Raw genomic sequence first — 18,421 nt, forward strand, 5'->3', positions numbered from 1 at the left:
TAAGAAGTTTTAATATTGTTCTTCAAACAGTTCGAGTTTATTGTATAAATTCCTACTTTTCTTCAAATTAAAACATTAAAAGAAGCACTATTTTGTCGGCAGCCTTCAGCTTTTCACATTAGATATTTTACACATTCTGAATGCATTAATATTGATATTGTATTTCTTATGCCACCTATATAATTTTTACCTTTATGTATAGGATGGAGACATTTGTCTACCCGTACTTTTTTAAAATGGTGTCAAACTAATAGCTATATAAAGTTTGCATGTAACATTTACTTTGAGTAAATTCAGACCCTGTTTACACGACGTTTTCAAGCGAAAACTGAAAACTTTCGTTGTGTTTTGGGAGTTCGTTTGCACGACATTGGTGCTCAGAGCCACTAAAGACTCAACTTTTTGAAAAAAACTGACTCTGGAAACGGAGGGGGAAATGCAACCTTCTGAAAACACTCATCTCTGAGGAAATGTGGAAAATGCCACCTTTCTAAAACGCTGCAACTGCGCACCACGACCGTAATAAGTAATTCTTCTACACATGTACGTGTAGATGGAGAATAACAACAATGGCGGCCTCCGATGTGTCATGACTCCCAGTCCATATTTTCCTGGGACTTGGTGCTTTTAGAGTTGAGAGTCACTCATAATAGCAATCCAACGTAGTCGTCTGTCCGTGTTCTCTGAGCGGTTTCATTACAAAAGCAACCAGCAGCGCCAGCCTGTGGCCTGGTGTGCTAACTGGACCGTCTTCAGCATTTCTGCCATTTCCATGTAAATCAACATCATTTTCAAACGTGTGAATGCAAAACATTTTTTAAAAGAAAACACAAAAATGATGCGTTTTTACCTTCACTCAACAACGCTGTTCAGTAAACAGGGTCTCAGTCTATTCGATGTTGGTTTTATTTCAGATTTGACTGAAATGTTCATATTCATTTAGGCCCATCATTAGTGTTTCTAAAGATTTACAAAACATTTGTGTTTGTGGCCAGACAGATTACTGCAATGGACCACTGACAGAAAAATGTATAATGCTGATTATAATGACATTTAAAATGCATTGCAGTAACAAAGGTTAAGAACAACCAAGCGAGACCTTGGCAGGAGTATTGTAGACACAGTAAGAGGCGAAGAACGGCTCAGAGAGTTCAGACAAAACAACACATAGCATCATGAGATTTATTTATACTGTGCAGTATCTCCACACGCATGAATGCACCCTGAACTGTCCTGCCTCCTGAGGCGGGCGGCCTGTTCGCTTTGTGCATTTCTGTCATGATGCAAAGCAACAACCCACCCCTCAGCCTCCACCACCAATCAAACAAACAGACGCAGGGTCTTTAAGTCTCCAGACCTGCCTGCGTCCATCACGCTGAATATGAGGGACACACATTAACCTTGACGTCTCGTCGGCGGTGAGTAAGCAGCGTCCTCGTTTGAAGTCTTTATTATGACTTGGAAGCAGAAGCCAAATCAGTAGGGAGCAAGGACGGACACTAAAAGCATAAGGCGCAGCTTCTTGGGTCATGATGCCATCTTGACAAAGTACCGCATCACTCCGAGATCCTCGAGGTGCAAGAACGCAGCTCAACTGCAGAGAATCGCACCGCTGATGCACTCTGGCCTTATTTGCTGCTTTCTGAAGGTTTGTATGCGCTAGGTTTTTTTTTCTTCCTCAAAGCTCCTCTCCCCAGGGGGGATTGGGTGGGTGAGGGGGGGGGGGGGGGGGGGGGGGGTCCATGCTGCATGTCAGAGGCGGGTTGTTCTGCAGAGCTCCTGCCCGCGGCCTCTCCTCACAAGCCCTCCATTAGTGGGTCAGCTGAATGCTGCCGGAGCTCTACAGCTGCACGCTGGCTGAGGCCATTAGGAAACGGACAAAAGCCAGCAGAGGAATGAGAGCGGGAGGGGGCGGAGGGAGTGTGGGAAAAATAGAAAGAGCGAAATGCTGCAAAACGTAGCCAATAATTAAGACGGCATTAGTCGACTTGAATGCCAGGGCCAAGCTGCATAAAGGAGAAGTCAGACCCTTTCACTGAATAGCAGGATGCCTACAGTGGATAGAAAAAAAAAGACCTGAAAAAGCTCAGTTAAGCATACAACCACTGAGGGCTATCGTTTTCACTTCATTGTGCCAGAATGAGACCTCTGAAAAGACACGATCCAACTGGTGAAACCAAGCCAGGAGACCAAATCTGACTCAGACGCGAAGGAATCCTGCACGTGGAAACATCACCAACCAGCCCTGAAGTCTGAAATCAACATACAAGGCATGACTATCATCACACCTTCTGAAGTGACCATGCTTCTAATTTCAGCGTCTTCATGCTCGAGCTATTTTCTGCTCTTTATCTCGGTGACAATCTCCGGAGAGGAAATATACACGAGTCGCCCGTCTTCAGCCAGAGGGAGGGAAATGGCCTTATCAAGAGATCAGATAAATGATGCATAATGCAACTTTTTATATCAGACGGAACGGAAATGAGTCATCTCAGTAATAAAAATTGTTCACTTATATTCTGTATAATTACCACTAATAGAAACACACAATGTTCACCGACTTCAATAAAAGGTCAGTTGAACTTAATGAATCTTGTGAAATGCTTCTGAAAAGAACAACATCCACGCTCAAATAGCCAGATATATCTTTATCTCCACCATGAATGCTTCCAAAAATCTAAATATTTCAAATACTTCTACCAGTGCATTCACAATACTTAGTTACTTAATCACTTTAGTCCCTATTTTCTTTCATATTTAACATTGACTCATTTTAAACTGGCAGATCATGAATGAACAGGTAATTTACCAGTTTCTGCAGATATGATAACATTGATAGAATTGTCACGCATTGTGACATTCCTGGTTGGGGATGCCATGCTTTGTGCAAAAGACAGCAAGAACTGAAACAATGTCCAAGCATGGGACCATTAAAAAAAGGCTCAGACTGATCATTGTAAACAAGCACAGGGATGGAAACCGGTGATGAATCTATATGGGTGTCTCTTACACTGTGAACAGGACACGAATGCAAAGCAAATGTATTTTTTGATGAGTATTGAATCTGGGAGGAGGGGTAGGATTCGATATGTTTTCATTTCTCCTACCCCTTTTCAGGCATGTCATTTAGATAGAGGATGCATGTATGCATGTAGTCAAATATAGATCTATTGTCTGAAGAGATCTTTATAAAATACAAATTTATTTAGATGATCAATAAGGTTTATATATGATATATATGTACATGTATGTATTTGGAGTATATAGACATAGCTATGTCGATGTATATATGCGATTGCACAAGTCTTTTTTATGATGAAAAAAATTAAGGAATCCGTTATATTAGAGTACCTGGAACAGATAATTCACTACTTCTTTGCATCTTAGAGCCAACAATTCAGACAATACATCCAAACAAACAATTAAAAATGGTGCGTGTGGTGAAGTGGTTAGCACCTTCGCAGATGAGAAAACCTCAAGTCAAAGCCGAGGGGGGCATTTTCAATGTGGAGATTTCATGTTCTCCCTGAATGGATTTTCCTCCAGCTACTTTGGATTCTGGATTCTATGACTGGAGGTGGTCATTGTTGTTATTGTCCATCGACCCAAGCATGTGCAGAAGAACTATTTATTACAGCAACGGAACCTAAATAGCCTGTACGTGTGAGTATGAGCACTTCTCAGTCTCCGTATATCTAGTGATGGACTGCCAACCCGCCTGAGGCGGATCCAGATGTGATCAGCTCAAACCCTCAGCGAGCCTGAAGTTGGATGAAGCAGGTATAGAAAATAGAGAAAATGGATAAATTGGACTGTTTGACAATCTCAGACACTGGAGTGGACTAGAGAAGTGGCACCCTGTCACATAATGAAACCTCAGTAATTGCACAGTAGTCATCCAAAACGGCAAGAAAGCCCAAAAACAAAAACTACGTGCGCTCACACCTCTGTGCAAAGGCAGCTAAAGGCTAATCTAATTAGAATTAAATATATCATCTGAGGGTTTCGCGGGTTTAAGCAGCCTCTTTAATTCAATCCGTTTTCTTCTGTACAGCCACCAGCCCAGTTTTACATCTACACATGGAGAGGGACGGCGGCGCAAGCTCGAGTTTCTGTCCCATTGTCTGCTCCACATCTGATGCCAGAGATTCTGTAATTACACCAGCCGTCTCCGCGTGACGCAGGCTCTCGCTGCTCCGGTGTCCATTTGCGCCTGGATCAAACCCTGACGGGCTGCGAGTGCTGCGGTCGGGCCGAGAGGTCACCAACTGATCCCAGTGTGCAATAGAGCAGACTCTCTCACCTGAAATGCCTTTCTCAAACACTTCACTATTCAAATGATGGGTCACTTCAAATAATCCAATATCAAGGGCAAAGTCTTTCTAAACACCTACAGGTCAATTTTAGTCAGAAAAATGTGCACATAGCTGGATTATTTCAGCATGGCTGCGATATTAGAGAAACTGCCACCATTTTATGTGTCAATCTATTGACTGGTTCACAAATTAAATTCAGGGAGGAAGATGCTCTATAATCTGGACGTTGGGAAGCAGCAGCACAGCTGGAATCAACCGCCATGCTGATTTACGACTATGCAGGCTCGTGGTTTATTTCTTGACACCTTGACGTTTTCTTTTCCCTCCACAACACGAACTCTTCAAGCCTTCGAGTGTAGAAAATCCCAATTCACTCCTGACTGCAGTGTTTATTATCCAGAGTGCTGATTGAGCAGCAGCATGCAGTCGGAAACTAAACACACCACAGAAACTAAAAAGCTGCGGCAGCAGTTACCGTAGAGGCTGAAAAAAAGGTTTTCGGCAGACATAATTCAGACATGCCATCATGAGGAGGATGAAGACCTGTAACTGGTGAGGACGTCCTGGTCACAGGATCAGGAGGTGCAGGGCCGACTGATCCTGTAGGCTCATTTTCCTAATGTGGAAAGATCAGGATCCCGGAGGCAGCTTTCCAATGCCTTTATAACACAGTGGCCATTTCATTTAGGGGTAATTAATCATCCTGAAGTAAAGGGCAGTCCAACTAGGCAGCAAAATGACTAATTTATGCTTTCACTTAAACAAGTTCATCTTATGTCAAGCTTCCACGTTGATCCTGATCGTGACATTGTTAGAAGGTACGGTGGACAAAACAGGTTTAATTCTAACACCATCCCTGTGTTCTAAGCCTTTTTATTAATGGCAGCAGTCACATCATCAGCACATATCCTGTTGCATGTTTATAATATGCATGAATAAAGCCGAGGCATGAAAGAGTTCTAAACCACGTAGTACTTAATGACTCCCTTCAGCTCACCTGCGGGGGAAAACCAATATCTGTGATGGGGAGATTGAATTAGGTATCCGGTGCAAAGATGGATTACAGCGCATATAAAACATAGTCATCGTGCGCCGAGTTTCACGCGCGGCCAACATTTTACCTTAAGCTGATGCCAGCCAGCTTAAACATCAATGAGCGAGGAGCTCCATGTGCAGGTATCTCAGGCACCAGCTGCCAACCATCCATCCACACAGGTCCACGAAAAAAACAACATTTTGTATTAACGCATAACATTAGAAATACACTTTGTAACTAAACATATTTCGACAGAAGACGCTCAAAAACATTGTAACCTCTGATCCAGTCATATGCAGATTAGAGACACGTAACCACGATGGTTTTCCAGCACGAGAGGAATCCGCAGATTATTTCAGATTTGCAGCTAGTGGACAGATTAAGTTACGGCACAGCAACAGGATTTCGACACTACAAACCATCATAATCGTTTTATCTCCGGCCAATGGGACACAAGGGACCAAACCCCCAGAAAAGTTCAATAAAGTCATGATACATCTGAAGCGAACGTCCTTCCAGATGACGTGGGTAACCTTTAAAGACTCATCGTGGAGGTTTTTATGTGAATGGAGGACACAAGGCCTGATTCTGCTCAAACCATGTCTGTTGTCGGTGTGTGTTTGTGCGAGTTTCAGAGGATGCAGTCTGCTGTGTACAAGTCAAGATGGAGGGATTTAAAGAAAGGCTGCTCATCTAAACTGATGATGAGGTCTCCAACAAGCCACTGAGAGTCGAACCTCCATAAACCAAGAAAGCCAAGGTAGTTTTCCTGAGACGGAAAAGCCAGCAGTGATTCCTATTAAGCTGGTGTAGTCCCTTCAAGAGACAAGATTTCCATTTATCACTTGGGATAATGTGGATAAAAAGCGATTACTTAAAGTGTAACTGTCTATCAAGTTTAAAAGGCTGTGTAAAAAATAAAATAAAAAGGAGCATTTTGCTCCGTGCATCAATTTTCTCCTGAATAGCTAAGAAACAGCACTAATAACTTTTTAGGTCAACAAGACCTGGAACTTTAACCACCATGTTAAAGAGCCACAGAGAGAAGACATGGTTCAGAAAACATCAGGATGGTTTACCAGGCTGCAGTGAGATTGTGTTTGAGGCTGAGGGACTAGGAAGAAGAAGAGAAAGGGACTAATATAGGAAGTTAAAGAAGGCATGGAGCTGGTTGGTGTTACTGTAGAAGGCATGTGGGATAGGGTGAGATGGTGGTACATGGTCTGTTACAGTATCCTCTGAAGGGATTAGTCAGAGGAGGCTCGACTATCAAAACCTCGCCGGTTCATTTGTAAGTCAAAGTGAATTCACGTTTATAGAAATCTCTTCAAGCTGTTCTGACAATACCTGAGAATCAAATGCGGGATCCGTCTGCATGGCCACTGTATTATTGTTTTGTTCATAGCGGCTTTGGGAGTGGCTGCCTGTCTGCATTGTCTGGCCTGGGTGGAGGAGGCACTCACAAAAACAAAAAACCTTACATGAAATGCCCCGTTATGTACTGTATTTACGCTCATGTCTCCGGGACTCCAGCAAGACAGGACACTTTGGCTGCGGGCCAATGTGTCCTTGCACCAGAGGCTGGGCGCTCATCCAAAAGTCCCAGCCTCAGAGACTGAGGTTGGGCCACCCTGCAACAGACGGTCCTTAATGGGGTCCCAGAAGACCACCAACCCAAACGATCCCCATAAGGCTTTTCTCTCTTACTCCACGATCAAGACAAACACTTCGAGCAGTGATTTGGTGCGTCATGTGTAGAGTTTAAGTAAATAAACAATGGCTGCCTTCGCCAGGAGCGACTTGCCAGTCGGGTCCAGCAGCCAATCACGGCTTCTTCTGCTGGAAAATCTTGTTCATCTTTTGCCGGGAACACAAAGATAGGCAACCTCTAAAGCATCGGAACAATGATGAAGAACAAAACAACAAAAAAGACATGCTTTCATCATCAGGACACTCCTTTGAGAATTCATAATAACTTGGTATGTTCTGTGGTGTGGAGGCATTAACTGTTAATAAACTCAATGGTACTGTTAATGTGCAATTACTATAACAAGTGAATCACACCATGAATGCTCATTGTTCAGATACATTAACACCACCCCTGTGACCGGCTGCATTCATCATTTCAGAGAAATGTGCGCTTGCTGAAGCTCTGCTTTACCTGCAGTGTCATGTCTCTGAGGGAGTGGTCTCCGCCCGCAGAGGATTAATGATGAAGCAACTTTGAAACAAAACGTGGAGATGAAACTTTGTTGTTGAGAAACCAAAGAGCTTTCTTTTACGCATCAACTGAAGAGTTTGATCTCAAATTATGGATAAAGGTCAATTAGATACAAGTAATATTTGCTGGAAGCTTTTGATGCATGTTGATGATGAAAACATCTGTATATTAATGCTGCAGTCGATCAACAATCGATTTTTTTCTTCTTTTAAATTAATTCCCAAACCCCGCTATTTTCAAAAAGGCTTTTTCGTTGTTGTTCTCACTGGTGCCATTCATAAATGCCAAAGTGTTGACTGACAGCGAAGAAAAAAACCTCTAAATCCTTTCAATGAGCCTCTGGTGACATGTGCTTAATGGAGCACCCATGTCCACAAGGAGTTCAATGTCAAACCCACTGCAATATCAGTACACTTCCCCTGCTGGTTATTAACCGACCGGAGGTCTGAGGAAACCGCGGATGGAGCAAGGTGACCCATGCTCATTTAGAGCATCTGTTCAGAATCTCAGAAGTGGTGCTGCAAGATCAGACTTGTAATGAATGAAAACATTATATGCACAACTTTTAGACAATCCCACTGGAGAGAACCATTGGATCAGCTAAAGGAGCAAAGAGCCCAGTGACATGAACATAGAACGATGGTCATGTTCACCATCTTTGAAACAAGTGTGAATCCAAATTACTCCAATTCACTGTAAAAAAAAAAAAAAAATAAAAAATAGCAAAATCAAATGCATGTTGATTAAAATGATATACATTCATTCATTCCTTTTGATTAAATCAGTGAGAAAGTGAGAGATTTAAGGGCCTCACAATGATTGAAGTTCCCTCCATTAGGCTGGTGAGTTTTAAATATATTTCCATTAACTGCGATAACTTGGTTCATCACAAAGTGCGTCATGAAGAAATACAGTTTTTCAGGTAGATCCACGGAAGATCTATGTGGAGACAAACTCCTAATGGGAACTTTTTGACAGTATTTGGATGTAATTTTCCCACTCAGAAATGGGATTTTTCTCCCTTTGGACTGAAGCCTGAATGCTCAGTGATAGACGTCTCTGCTATAAACACCTTGGTGAGAAAGGAGGAGGTTCCGACCGTCAACGGTCCTTTGACTGACGCCACCAAGTGTTAATTAGAAAACTCAAAGTGGAGGAGTCAGACGGACGTAATCTCAGGGAAACGATGTAAATGGCATTTTAATGACTTGCCACTAATGACTTCAAGCCTCCAAAGCTGTAACGGAATTTTTTCCGACCTGCCCTGCCCTGCAGGTAAAGGAGGGCGCCCTCGCTCCCCCTCCTCACCGTGGCCATGACCCCCTTTATCCAGCTCGTTCATCCTCGCCTTCCACGGAGCTGCGCACCAGACGCTGATGCTTCAACCTCCCTGGTCCTCCCAGGAGAAGCCGACAGGTGCAGAGACGCTGCTACTTCATTAAACCTGGCCTGGCTGGAAAAGCACCGACAGCTACACCGTGTGCTCCCTGCAGCCCTTTTTAATGACGATTAGCCAGTTTTTTCTCTCCATCTTCACCAAACGTTCCGCTTTCAGCTCCATGTGACGATCCGTTAAAAGCAGGAAGCTGAAGATCAAACTGCAGCTCGCCACTTTATCGTGTTGCTGTTAGCGAGCCTCGACCTCGTCGGTCTGGACCGACAGAATCTCAGAATGCGGACGCGATGACGTCAAATACCACCTGCTCTTGATAGCATGAGCCTTCCTTATCTGCAGAGCGCACAGAAGCATGAAGTCTTTCTCCAGTGCCAAGGGAAACCAGCCATCTAAATATCAAATTGATAATGATCCCGAGCATTTAATGGAAAAATTATCTTCAAGGCCTGAACAAAATCTCAAAACAGTCTTGTGTGTGAACGTAGAGAAAAGGTTCAGAGTTCAGTCATGGACGTTCTACAAGATTAGTATCCAGGTTTACTCTCTTCTGCTACACCAAGAGGTTTGTATCACCGGGTAATCACATTTTCCTACAGTCCAAAAGCATGCATTATAGCTTTATTAGTGCTACTAACTTGCCCTCGGGGTAAAAATGGATGTGTGTGTGTGCGATTCTCTTAATGGTTGTTGTGGACAGGATGAGGGTTTTTGTCGGCTGGGATCGACGACAGCCCCGGTGTGATGAAGTGGAAAATGCACAATTTTTACATTTTACAGTAGCTTAAAAAACGCGTTACATTTGCAAGGCAATGATTTGAAAATGAAGCCCGTTTACACAGAAACGGCAGAAACGCTGAAAACGTAGTTCGCATGTTTTCAAAAAGTTGGGTTTCCAGTGGCTCCGTGCAACGTTGTCATGTAAACTAACACCCAGAACGCAATGAAAGGTTTAAGATTTCACCTCAAAACATCATCGCGTAAACAGGGTCTAATTCAGACGAAATGGAAGAAAAGATGTGGGCATAAATATAGTTAAATATAATGTTTAATAAAAAAGGTAGAAATCAATCTTTAAGAAAAAAGTCACAAGCTAAGAAGAAACTATTGTGGATTTTATTTAATTTTTCTAAGGTAGACGTAAGAACCAACATGTTTTGGGCTACGATGAGACAAAAATCTCAAGATACTACATCAAAGTTTTTGTTTCAGGAACGTCAGGAAAGCTGAAATAAGATTTATTCTAAAAAAGGCAACAGGTTGAGAGTCTATATTCTATACCAGTTTGTCCAATTCCAGACGTATAAAGGTGAAGTCAGGTCTGCAGTTAGAAAAAAAAAAAAAGAAAGAAAGAAAATCACAGAAAAAAAGTTTCTTCCATGACCTGGAAAGCCTCTCAAACTTTGAACATCATAATCGTGGCTCCTGTGTGATTTATGGTTCAGCCTGAAAAGATTTCCCCCTGAGGGAATCAATACTGGACTCCTTCAAACGGAGACAAACGCATGTTCTGTTAAATATTATGTTAGTTAAACACGGAGAAACGGGCGAGTCTGAAAGCAAGGTGGAGCTCGGCGCAGTCTGACGACATGAAGAGATTTACGTCTTTGCAGAGGCGGTTTGTCTGCTGAGGAGGAAGCACACTGCAGTCCCCTCAACCCCCCCGGACCACGTCTTTACATCACAGCCTCCTCGAAGGTGCAGAGGAGGAGGAGGAGGAGGAGGAGGATTGGCTCCCACGCCGCTCTCCCATCATGCCTCTGCACTTACTGTACCACGCTACACCTCGGAGCAGGACGGAGAGAGCAGCAAGCACATCTCCTGAAACATTTATAGAGGCCTGCAACAGGAGACAACAGGAAGAGAAGCACGCTCCTGTGGAAGGAAAGCAGTGCTCAAAAAACAAAACAAAAAATCTAATTGGGTTATGATGACAGCAGCATACACAGGATGAGATTTCACCAAGCAGGAAGTCACACTGACTTTCGAAATGAGCCCTGCCCCATGTCGTTTTTGTGACGAAATCCCGAAAAGACTAAATGAAATCAGCCTGGAGGGGCTTCTGAAAGCATGCGGTCATGAATCCAAACATGTAGCAGAGAGCACAAAATAGGCCATCTTGCAATGGCAGTGAGCTCTTCTTTTTTTTTTTCATCCTGTGATAAGCAGCATTCAATCAAAACACATCCGTTCATCTTCTCTATTAGATTATCATGGCAAACCACAAAGTCCACAACAGAGCACATAATAGAGAGACATGGTCCTAAAAGAGTTCCATTTCCCACTTTTATAAACAATAATGGTTCTTATTTCCACGCACTCAGTGATTCATGCAACTGATATAAATCTCAAACCTGTGCAAAGTGTTCACATCAAGTCGGAGGTTTGAGGAGCGAGTCACTTCTGGTCAATGTCTTCAGAGGAAAACTGGGCCACTAGTTAATAAACACTTTGGAATTCAGAGGCTGTTTAGGGTGGAAAACTTACAACAAATTCAAATAGATTCCACTAAAAATGGTTTTTAAAGCACACAATAAAGATTTTTTTATAAAAAAAAGCTTGAGTGTGTTACCAACATTTTGAGCTAATTAAAGATGAAGTTACTAAAAGCGCTTCAAGGGAGGGACAGAACTGAAATGTTTGAAGGGAGGAACCAAAACTTATTTTATCACTGCTTGGACTCCGGGCCACAGCTTTAAGCACAACTTGTATTTCACCCTATAAAAAGCTCAACTGTGAAAGTTTGAGTCAACTTGTGAAAACCTAACTTGTAACTCGTCTCCTTGTGCCGAAAGAGGAGACATTTTCTTAAAATATATTTTTCTTTCACTTGCTTTCAGTTTGATCTTCCTGAGTTTTGTCTCCTGGGGTTTGAGGAAACTGAGTCTTGATAACTTACTACTTACGGTACCTTTATCCCAGAATCATAAAAACCTCTGGTTAAGAACCACTGATTGGGACAAAACTTGATTTCTATTTAGTTTAATAAAAGAAACCAGTGAGGCTAATATAAAAACAATAGTGTTTGACAACCATAACATAATCTCTAATATGCAGCTTCTTTGTTCATACATCCACAATCCTCACAAACAATCTCAATCCCTGCATTGAAGTATTAGACCATTGGAAAAGTACAAGTAAATATTAATTTCTGACGATTAAATGACCAAACAACACAAAATTGAAAAATAATCCGATTATTTGTGGCTAAAAGTCACAAAATGATGACTCGTCTTAGTTCTAATGAAAAAAAAAAACTAATTTAGGGAGGAACAACCATGTGACAGCGATGTGTTTAAGAGCTTTACCAACTCCATCATGCACCAAAGTTGACATGCTGCACCTCTGTTCACTTTATGAGAACACCTGTCTTTATCCATGTCCTCTTTTGTGACTTTTCTAAACCAAGTTGATGAGTGGGGTTTGTTTTAAGTGTGTTTAATCTTTTACTTAAGCATTTCTTACTATTTATTGTCTTTTTAAATTGGTCTATTTTGCCATTGGCTGTAGTTTTGATTGTTGTGGGAGCCCATGAGAATTATTAACAGGTAAACCAATTAGTGTTATTAAAGTTTGTGCTAAAAAACTTCAATTTCCATGAATTTGTCCCCGTTCCACCAGTTAACCTCCCAGTTGAGTTCTTGTTTAGAACAATCCACAGATTAAATGAATGAAAATGTGACCTGGACGTTTTCAACAGGTGCTTAACTTTTTGATATTTTGTGATTTGTGCGTCTAACTTGTTTGATTTCTGGATATTTTTTTACTGATAATGTATCCGGGCTGTCTTCCGGCTGCACGCCGCTAACCGCCGCTGACTTGGCGGTGTGCCTCGGTGCCTCTGCCCGCCGCCCTGCAGCCGGAGGCGGCCACGCAGCTCCGTGCCAAGCGGCGCTTGCTCCGCAGCAGCCCCGCGTTCACATCGACAGGAACGGGCCGCGATACATCCTCCCCCCCAAAAAAATAATAAATAAACGACCCCAAAAAACACCGCTATTCCTCCACCGAGCGACGCCGATTCAGCGTCTCCATCCCCGGCGTGTGGATGCTCTGAGCGCCGCGGCTCATGTCACACCGCGGATAAAATGAGAAAATAATCCCAGAATGATGCTCCAACAGCGGCGAGCCGACAGAGACTCCCGCGTCCCTGAATCGTCACCAGCGACGGTGTAAATCAGGCAAAAGAAACCTTCCTACCGTGGACATGAGAGGCTGCTGGATGCTTCCTCTCGCCGCTCTTCCAAGCGGCTGTGCGGTGAAGCAGCTGCGGTGTCTGCCTCCTCCCACCGGCCGCCCCTCGGCGCAGGCTGCTGCTGGGAACCTTCCGCGGTAAAACACGGCCGGTCCGGTCCGGCGCGGCACGGCTCTGTGCGGGGCTGCAGCAGCGACACACACCGCGACTCAAGCTCGGTGGGCAGGGCGTATCACCCCCGGCGTGGGCCCGCCCCTCACCCCGGTGTGGGCACGCCCCTCACCCCGCCCTTTGAGGACCACCTCACCCCGCCGTGGACCCTCCCATCACTCCGCCGGTACATGCTGTTCTGCCGGCCGCGCGCGGAGCCAGACTCCGTTCAAAAATCTGTCCATTCCACGTGACTCGCTTCACTTGCGAGGTTCAGTTTTACCCTGAAACACAAAAATCTGAATTCAGCCTTAAAATATCTCTTCATTCAAAACGGCATGTATGAGACATGAATGAAAATAAGAGAAAACGTGTATAATTGTTTTAACCAACCTTTTTGGAGGAGTATGGTGTTGGATTGGTACACAGATATCTGATCAAGTACATTTTGGCAATCCTTTTTTTAAATGTATTTTTTAAAGCATGGTCAGCTGTGTTATATTTAGTGTTTCTTGATGCTTGAGTGGCTTTGGCTTCATTGAGAATACAGGTTGCTCAATTGGAAGGTAGCAGGTTCATACGCCATCCATCCATCCATCCATCCATCCATCCATCCATCCATCCATCCATCCATCCCCCATCCAGTGGTGTGACCTGGAGTCATCAGGTGTTTCAGGTCTCACATCAGACCTATTCATCAAGAGAACCCAGCCAAGGTTGATCAGATCTTGTGTCCCAGCACAATGGTCAGAGCAGCCCTCTTAATCCAAAGCCACCTTCTCTGCGTCTTCAGTTGGACACCGGATGGCTCTCGTTGTGTCCACTCCAGTGATGCCCAGTCGACTGAAAACTCTGCAGAGGGAACCTCCTGTAAAGCCCCTGCAGCCCACACCACTAAGGCCACAGGACGTCCTCCAGTTTCCCTCCATCTCTGATGAAGATTGTATTTTCTGGAACACGGTGGTGTTTATTGAGTCTCGGTGCTCTCCAGAATGCTACTCGGCGCCAACGATAGTGACCATCTTCAGGACACCTTTGGAGAGGAAGGGATTTCACTCTTCCTCTGGGTTCAGCAGGACCCCACTGACAAACTGCATGAGGAACCAGACGCGATGGCATTTTGCTTGCATGATTTTGGGATCAGGTTGCTTCCAGAGTCCAAAGACCCTGCTAAGTCCCTCGTCCTCTACACAGATCTGTCAACCTTGGTCAGCCATATTTCACTCTCATGGCTGGACGTTTGCATGGCAGCAGTCTCTCGGGTTTGCGGTAATTATTTCTGCTGGAAATATTCCTCAATGAAATGTGTACACATCTGAGCATAACCTGCCATGAATTCCTGGCCAAAGCTCAAAAAAATCCAGTGCACTGCCTGACAAACTTTACGCGTCTGTGAATGTTGTGAAACACTTCCTGAATTATCTTCGTACATTAAGTGACCCTATTGATTCCTTTAAAGGGGACATATCATGCTAAATCCACTTTTTTAGCCCTTAAATGCATTTTGGTGTATATTTAGAGTGTTTAGAAGTACAGAAAAGTTCAAAGTAGTCTCTTCAGGTGCTCCGTTGATATCTTTATATTCTGTTTTGGTCATATTTTGCGATCGGTTTCGATTTTTCTATTCTCTATTACGTTTTTTGAACAATGACGTCACAGTATTCTCAGCGGAACTGCCAAATTAGGACATCGACGTTTCGAGCAATCCGCCATTTTTGTTTCTCGCTGCGATTTTGTAGTCCAACCGAAGTTACGAGAGGATAAGTCGAAATGTTCGGTTGTTGGATGTAGTAACCCACAAGCTTCGTTACACCGTCTCCCAGCATCAGAACCTTTTCGAAGTGCCTGGTTGAGTTTTATTTTTCACAGAAATGTACCCACATCTGTGGGTAAGGTCATTTTTGTGTGCGCGAATCACTTTAAGGACGACTGCTTCAACAACCTCCGCCAGTATAAAGAAGGATTTGCCGAAAGACTTCGTCTGATTGAGCGGTCAGTTCCTTCTATCTATGGAGACGACGAACAGAGCACTTCGGTAAGCTGTATATAACGCTAAAAAGTGTGATGATAAGACGTCCCTGTCATTGTTTTGTTAGCATTAGCAGTTGCACCGTCTTCATATGTTAGCGCTGTGTGCTCGTTTTAGATTATAATGTAACTTCTGTGTTAAATAGTCGTTGTAATACAGGCAGTATTGTAGTAGTGGGCATGGATGGAGAAGTTAGTGTAAATATAGTAACACACCATTGCGTTACATCCATATGAAGACGTTGTTCTGAAGGTGCATCATCGTCATTTTCATCTCGCTCCGCCGGGTCCGACTCTGGCTCCAACATGTATGGCTGGATGGACAAATCTTCCGTTGTTGACATTTTGTAAATAATGTGTGAATATAAAGTTTCTGCGCCGCTAGATAATTGTATCTGTTCTATCAAACTACAAAGATGGCCGAACAGGGTGACGTTGAACCGAGTGTGACCTCTGCAACCTGGAGAGGAGGAGGGGTATGAAGTGTCTCATTTGCATTTGAAGAGACCGCCCCAAAACGAGTTGCTCTCAGAAGCGCATCAGAAAAGGGGTTGAAAAGGGGCCTGTGGAGCTCTAATAATGAGGAATTCAGACCCAAGCATTGCAGTTTCGCGTTGTATAGACCACAACTGTATGATTTATATGTAAAAAGGAAGGATTTAAAAGCATGATATGTCTCCTTTAAGATTGAAACGCCGTCGTTCATCATGTCAGTACAGGCCCTCTATATTGACGCTGACATAAAAAAAAAAAAAGAAATGCTTGCCTGGTTACAAGTCACTTATGTATAATTAAAATTATCAAGCGCTGGGCAATAAATATCACCTCACTGCTTAAAACGCTTAAAACTTTGGTCTGTGCCATTAATCTGCATCTATCAGCTTCGCTTATGACTTACTGCATGTCCTAGCTTCACAGCACTTAGCTGAAGGGCTCAGATTTTGCTTTTTGCTGGCAGTGCAACACGTTTTAAAAGATTAAAACCGAGAAAGGTAGTCTTATCTATCTGTGAAGACACACGCAGCAGGGTAGGACAAGCCTGAACGTGGAAGATCGAGGTCTGCAGACGATGCCTGCAAGATGACTTGTATGTTTGCGTTCGCATGTTCGTACTCGAGGGCACGAAACACATCCCGTAGCTTCTCCGCTCGCATACACAGATAAATCATGATCTAAAAAACCGGATACGCTCAAACTGAAACGGGGAGCTTCTTCCTTCGAGAGGATCTGTTTATTTTTCCGGCAGGCCGTCAGAAGACGTGGTCAAGTGACACGGAGGGGGCCGACATTTCCTGTTTCGGTAAGAAGCCTGCGAAGCTTCTCCGGAATCCCTCGCAAAGCTCTGCAAACAGAGCGACAGCGATGTGAGCGGGAGTTTATTCCATACATCCGTCTTCTATAAAGCTTCATTCAACTTACAGCCGACGGCCGCTGAGGGCAGGACGGGTCACCGGTCCGTCACGAGCGCCCAGAAACACGGCGAAAGAAACGGTGACTTTCTGGGTAAAAAGCCCGACCGGGGAGGTGGGGAGGTGGGGAGGTGGGGAGGTGGGTGTCCCAGCTTGTGGATATGGTGAAATAAAACGAAAACTGACAAATTACAGACTTTATCTTGGGAGTTTTCACCAAAATAAACACAATGTTTGACATTAAAAAAGCCTCCAGAAGAAGCCTGGTTTGTATGGAAAGGGTTCTCTAAGCGGATGAATCAGCAGGACTTGGTTCTATTTCTGGTTTCGCTCCGATCCAAGAGGCTTCATCAGTTCATGTTAGTGACCTGCCAGCTTGGACAAATGCAGACTTTAATCAAAGAGCCACATGTTCTACACATCCAGCACATGTCATGAGAACTGCAAGAAGTTCAACCGTGACACCGCCTCACATTGCATGTCTCTCCAGGTATTTTGTTTTTCCTCCCACAGTCCAACAACACGTATTTGTTGTTACTCAATGCCTCTAAATGGCTTTTAGACGTGAGTGTGACGGGTGCCCCGTCCATCACAGGAGATGGATGAACTATGAGGTATGAGTTGAACTGGCTGCACTCGTCTTACAGGCACTGCTTTGTGAAAGACGCTAAAGAATGAAGATCGCCGAGATAGGACATCAGACAAACTGTCCATCCAACGCTGCTGGTGAAATCTGAGTCATGTCAGCTGTCTGCTGCTTTAGATACGTCGGGACAAAGTGTGTGTGTGGATCCAAAGCTGTAAACAGTCATTTGTGCAGCTTAAATGAACAGCTTCAGCTCGTAAAGTCGCCGTTTGGACAGACGCTTTCTGCAATGCTTGAGCCTAACAGTGTGTGAAATGGTCCCTTTCACCACTTCCACATGTGTTTGTCGGTCAATCACAAAGTACCTGATAAACATTGAGATACTGTGTACATGTGCTGCTTGTGCAGGATTCATTGAATTTGACACTTCTGCTTTGTACTTCTCATAAAACCTTGATCTTATTTGTGTTTCGACGCTCTTCTTTCCTCCTCCGCCGCCTGTCTTTTGCAGCTTTACCTCAAAGAAAATGTGATCTGTGCACAAACAACTGGCAGCAGTAACTCTCTTGTCAATGTGCACAATGTGTATTATAGAAGAAATGTGTCACGCTGGAGAGGCTTCCAAGCGACAAACTGTCAAATACTGAGAGGTTTCTCACTTCCAATGTGATTTAGAGCAACATGAGTAGCATATGTCAGCGTTTACTTGTCCTGATAAAAGAGTAAAACAGAAACGAGGCCTTGAAATATTCTTTCTCTGACAGTGAACCGGTTTTTCCAGACCAGACAGGCTGACGTCCCTCGCTGATTTCCACCTGTTTATAATTCACCGAGTGGCCTGAAAGAGGCTTAAGCAGCACTTGATGAAGCTTCTCAGTGTGTCCTTTAACTCGGACATGTCGGGCCGCTGCCGGCTGCTGCGGTCTGTGATGAGCTCCTTGTTTTCTCAGCGGAGACGTGAGAAAAAGCTCTTGATGGATTTTATCCTGCGGCAAATGCAGGAAGCTTCCAGCAGCTTCTAACAGGCTGCAGGCAGCCTGGACACAGCAACCTCTGCAGGAGGCCGCGGCCTCCTCTTCAGCTTCCTCCT

At 43.9% G+C, this 18,421-nt stretch overlaps 1 protein-coding gene across 3 annotated transcripts in view; it reads right to left on the minus strand.

Moving 5' to 3' along the window:
- LOC308127140 (fatty acyl-CoA reductase 1) overlaps positions 1–13,290 on the minus strand; it is a 48,764-nt gene extending 35,474 nt beyond the window's left edge. For all 3 annotated transcript variants that reach the window (XM_080491952.1, XM_080491953.1, XM_080491951.1), the window contains exon 1: positions 13,164–13,290. In XM_080491952.1, coding sequence (XP_080348078.1) covers positions 13,164–13,172 — 9 coding nt within the window. In that variant the 5' untranslated portion in view covers positions 13,173–13,290. The remainder of the gene's footprint in view (positions 1–13,163) is intronic.
- Positions 13,291–18,421: the final 5,131 nt, after the last annotated feature.

The sequence above is a fragment of the Lipophrys pholis genome, assembly GCF_963383615.2.
Source record: "Lipophrys pholis genome assembly, chromosome: 22".
Taxonomy (NCBI): Eukaryota; Metazoa; Chordata; class Actinopteri; order Blenniiformes; family Blenniidae; genus Lipophrys; species Lipophrys pholis.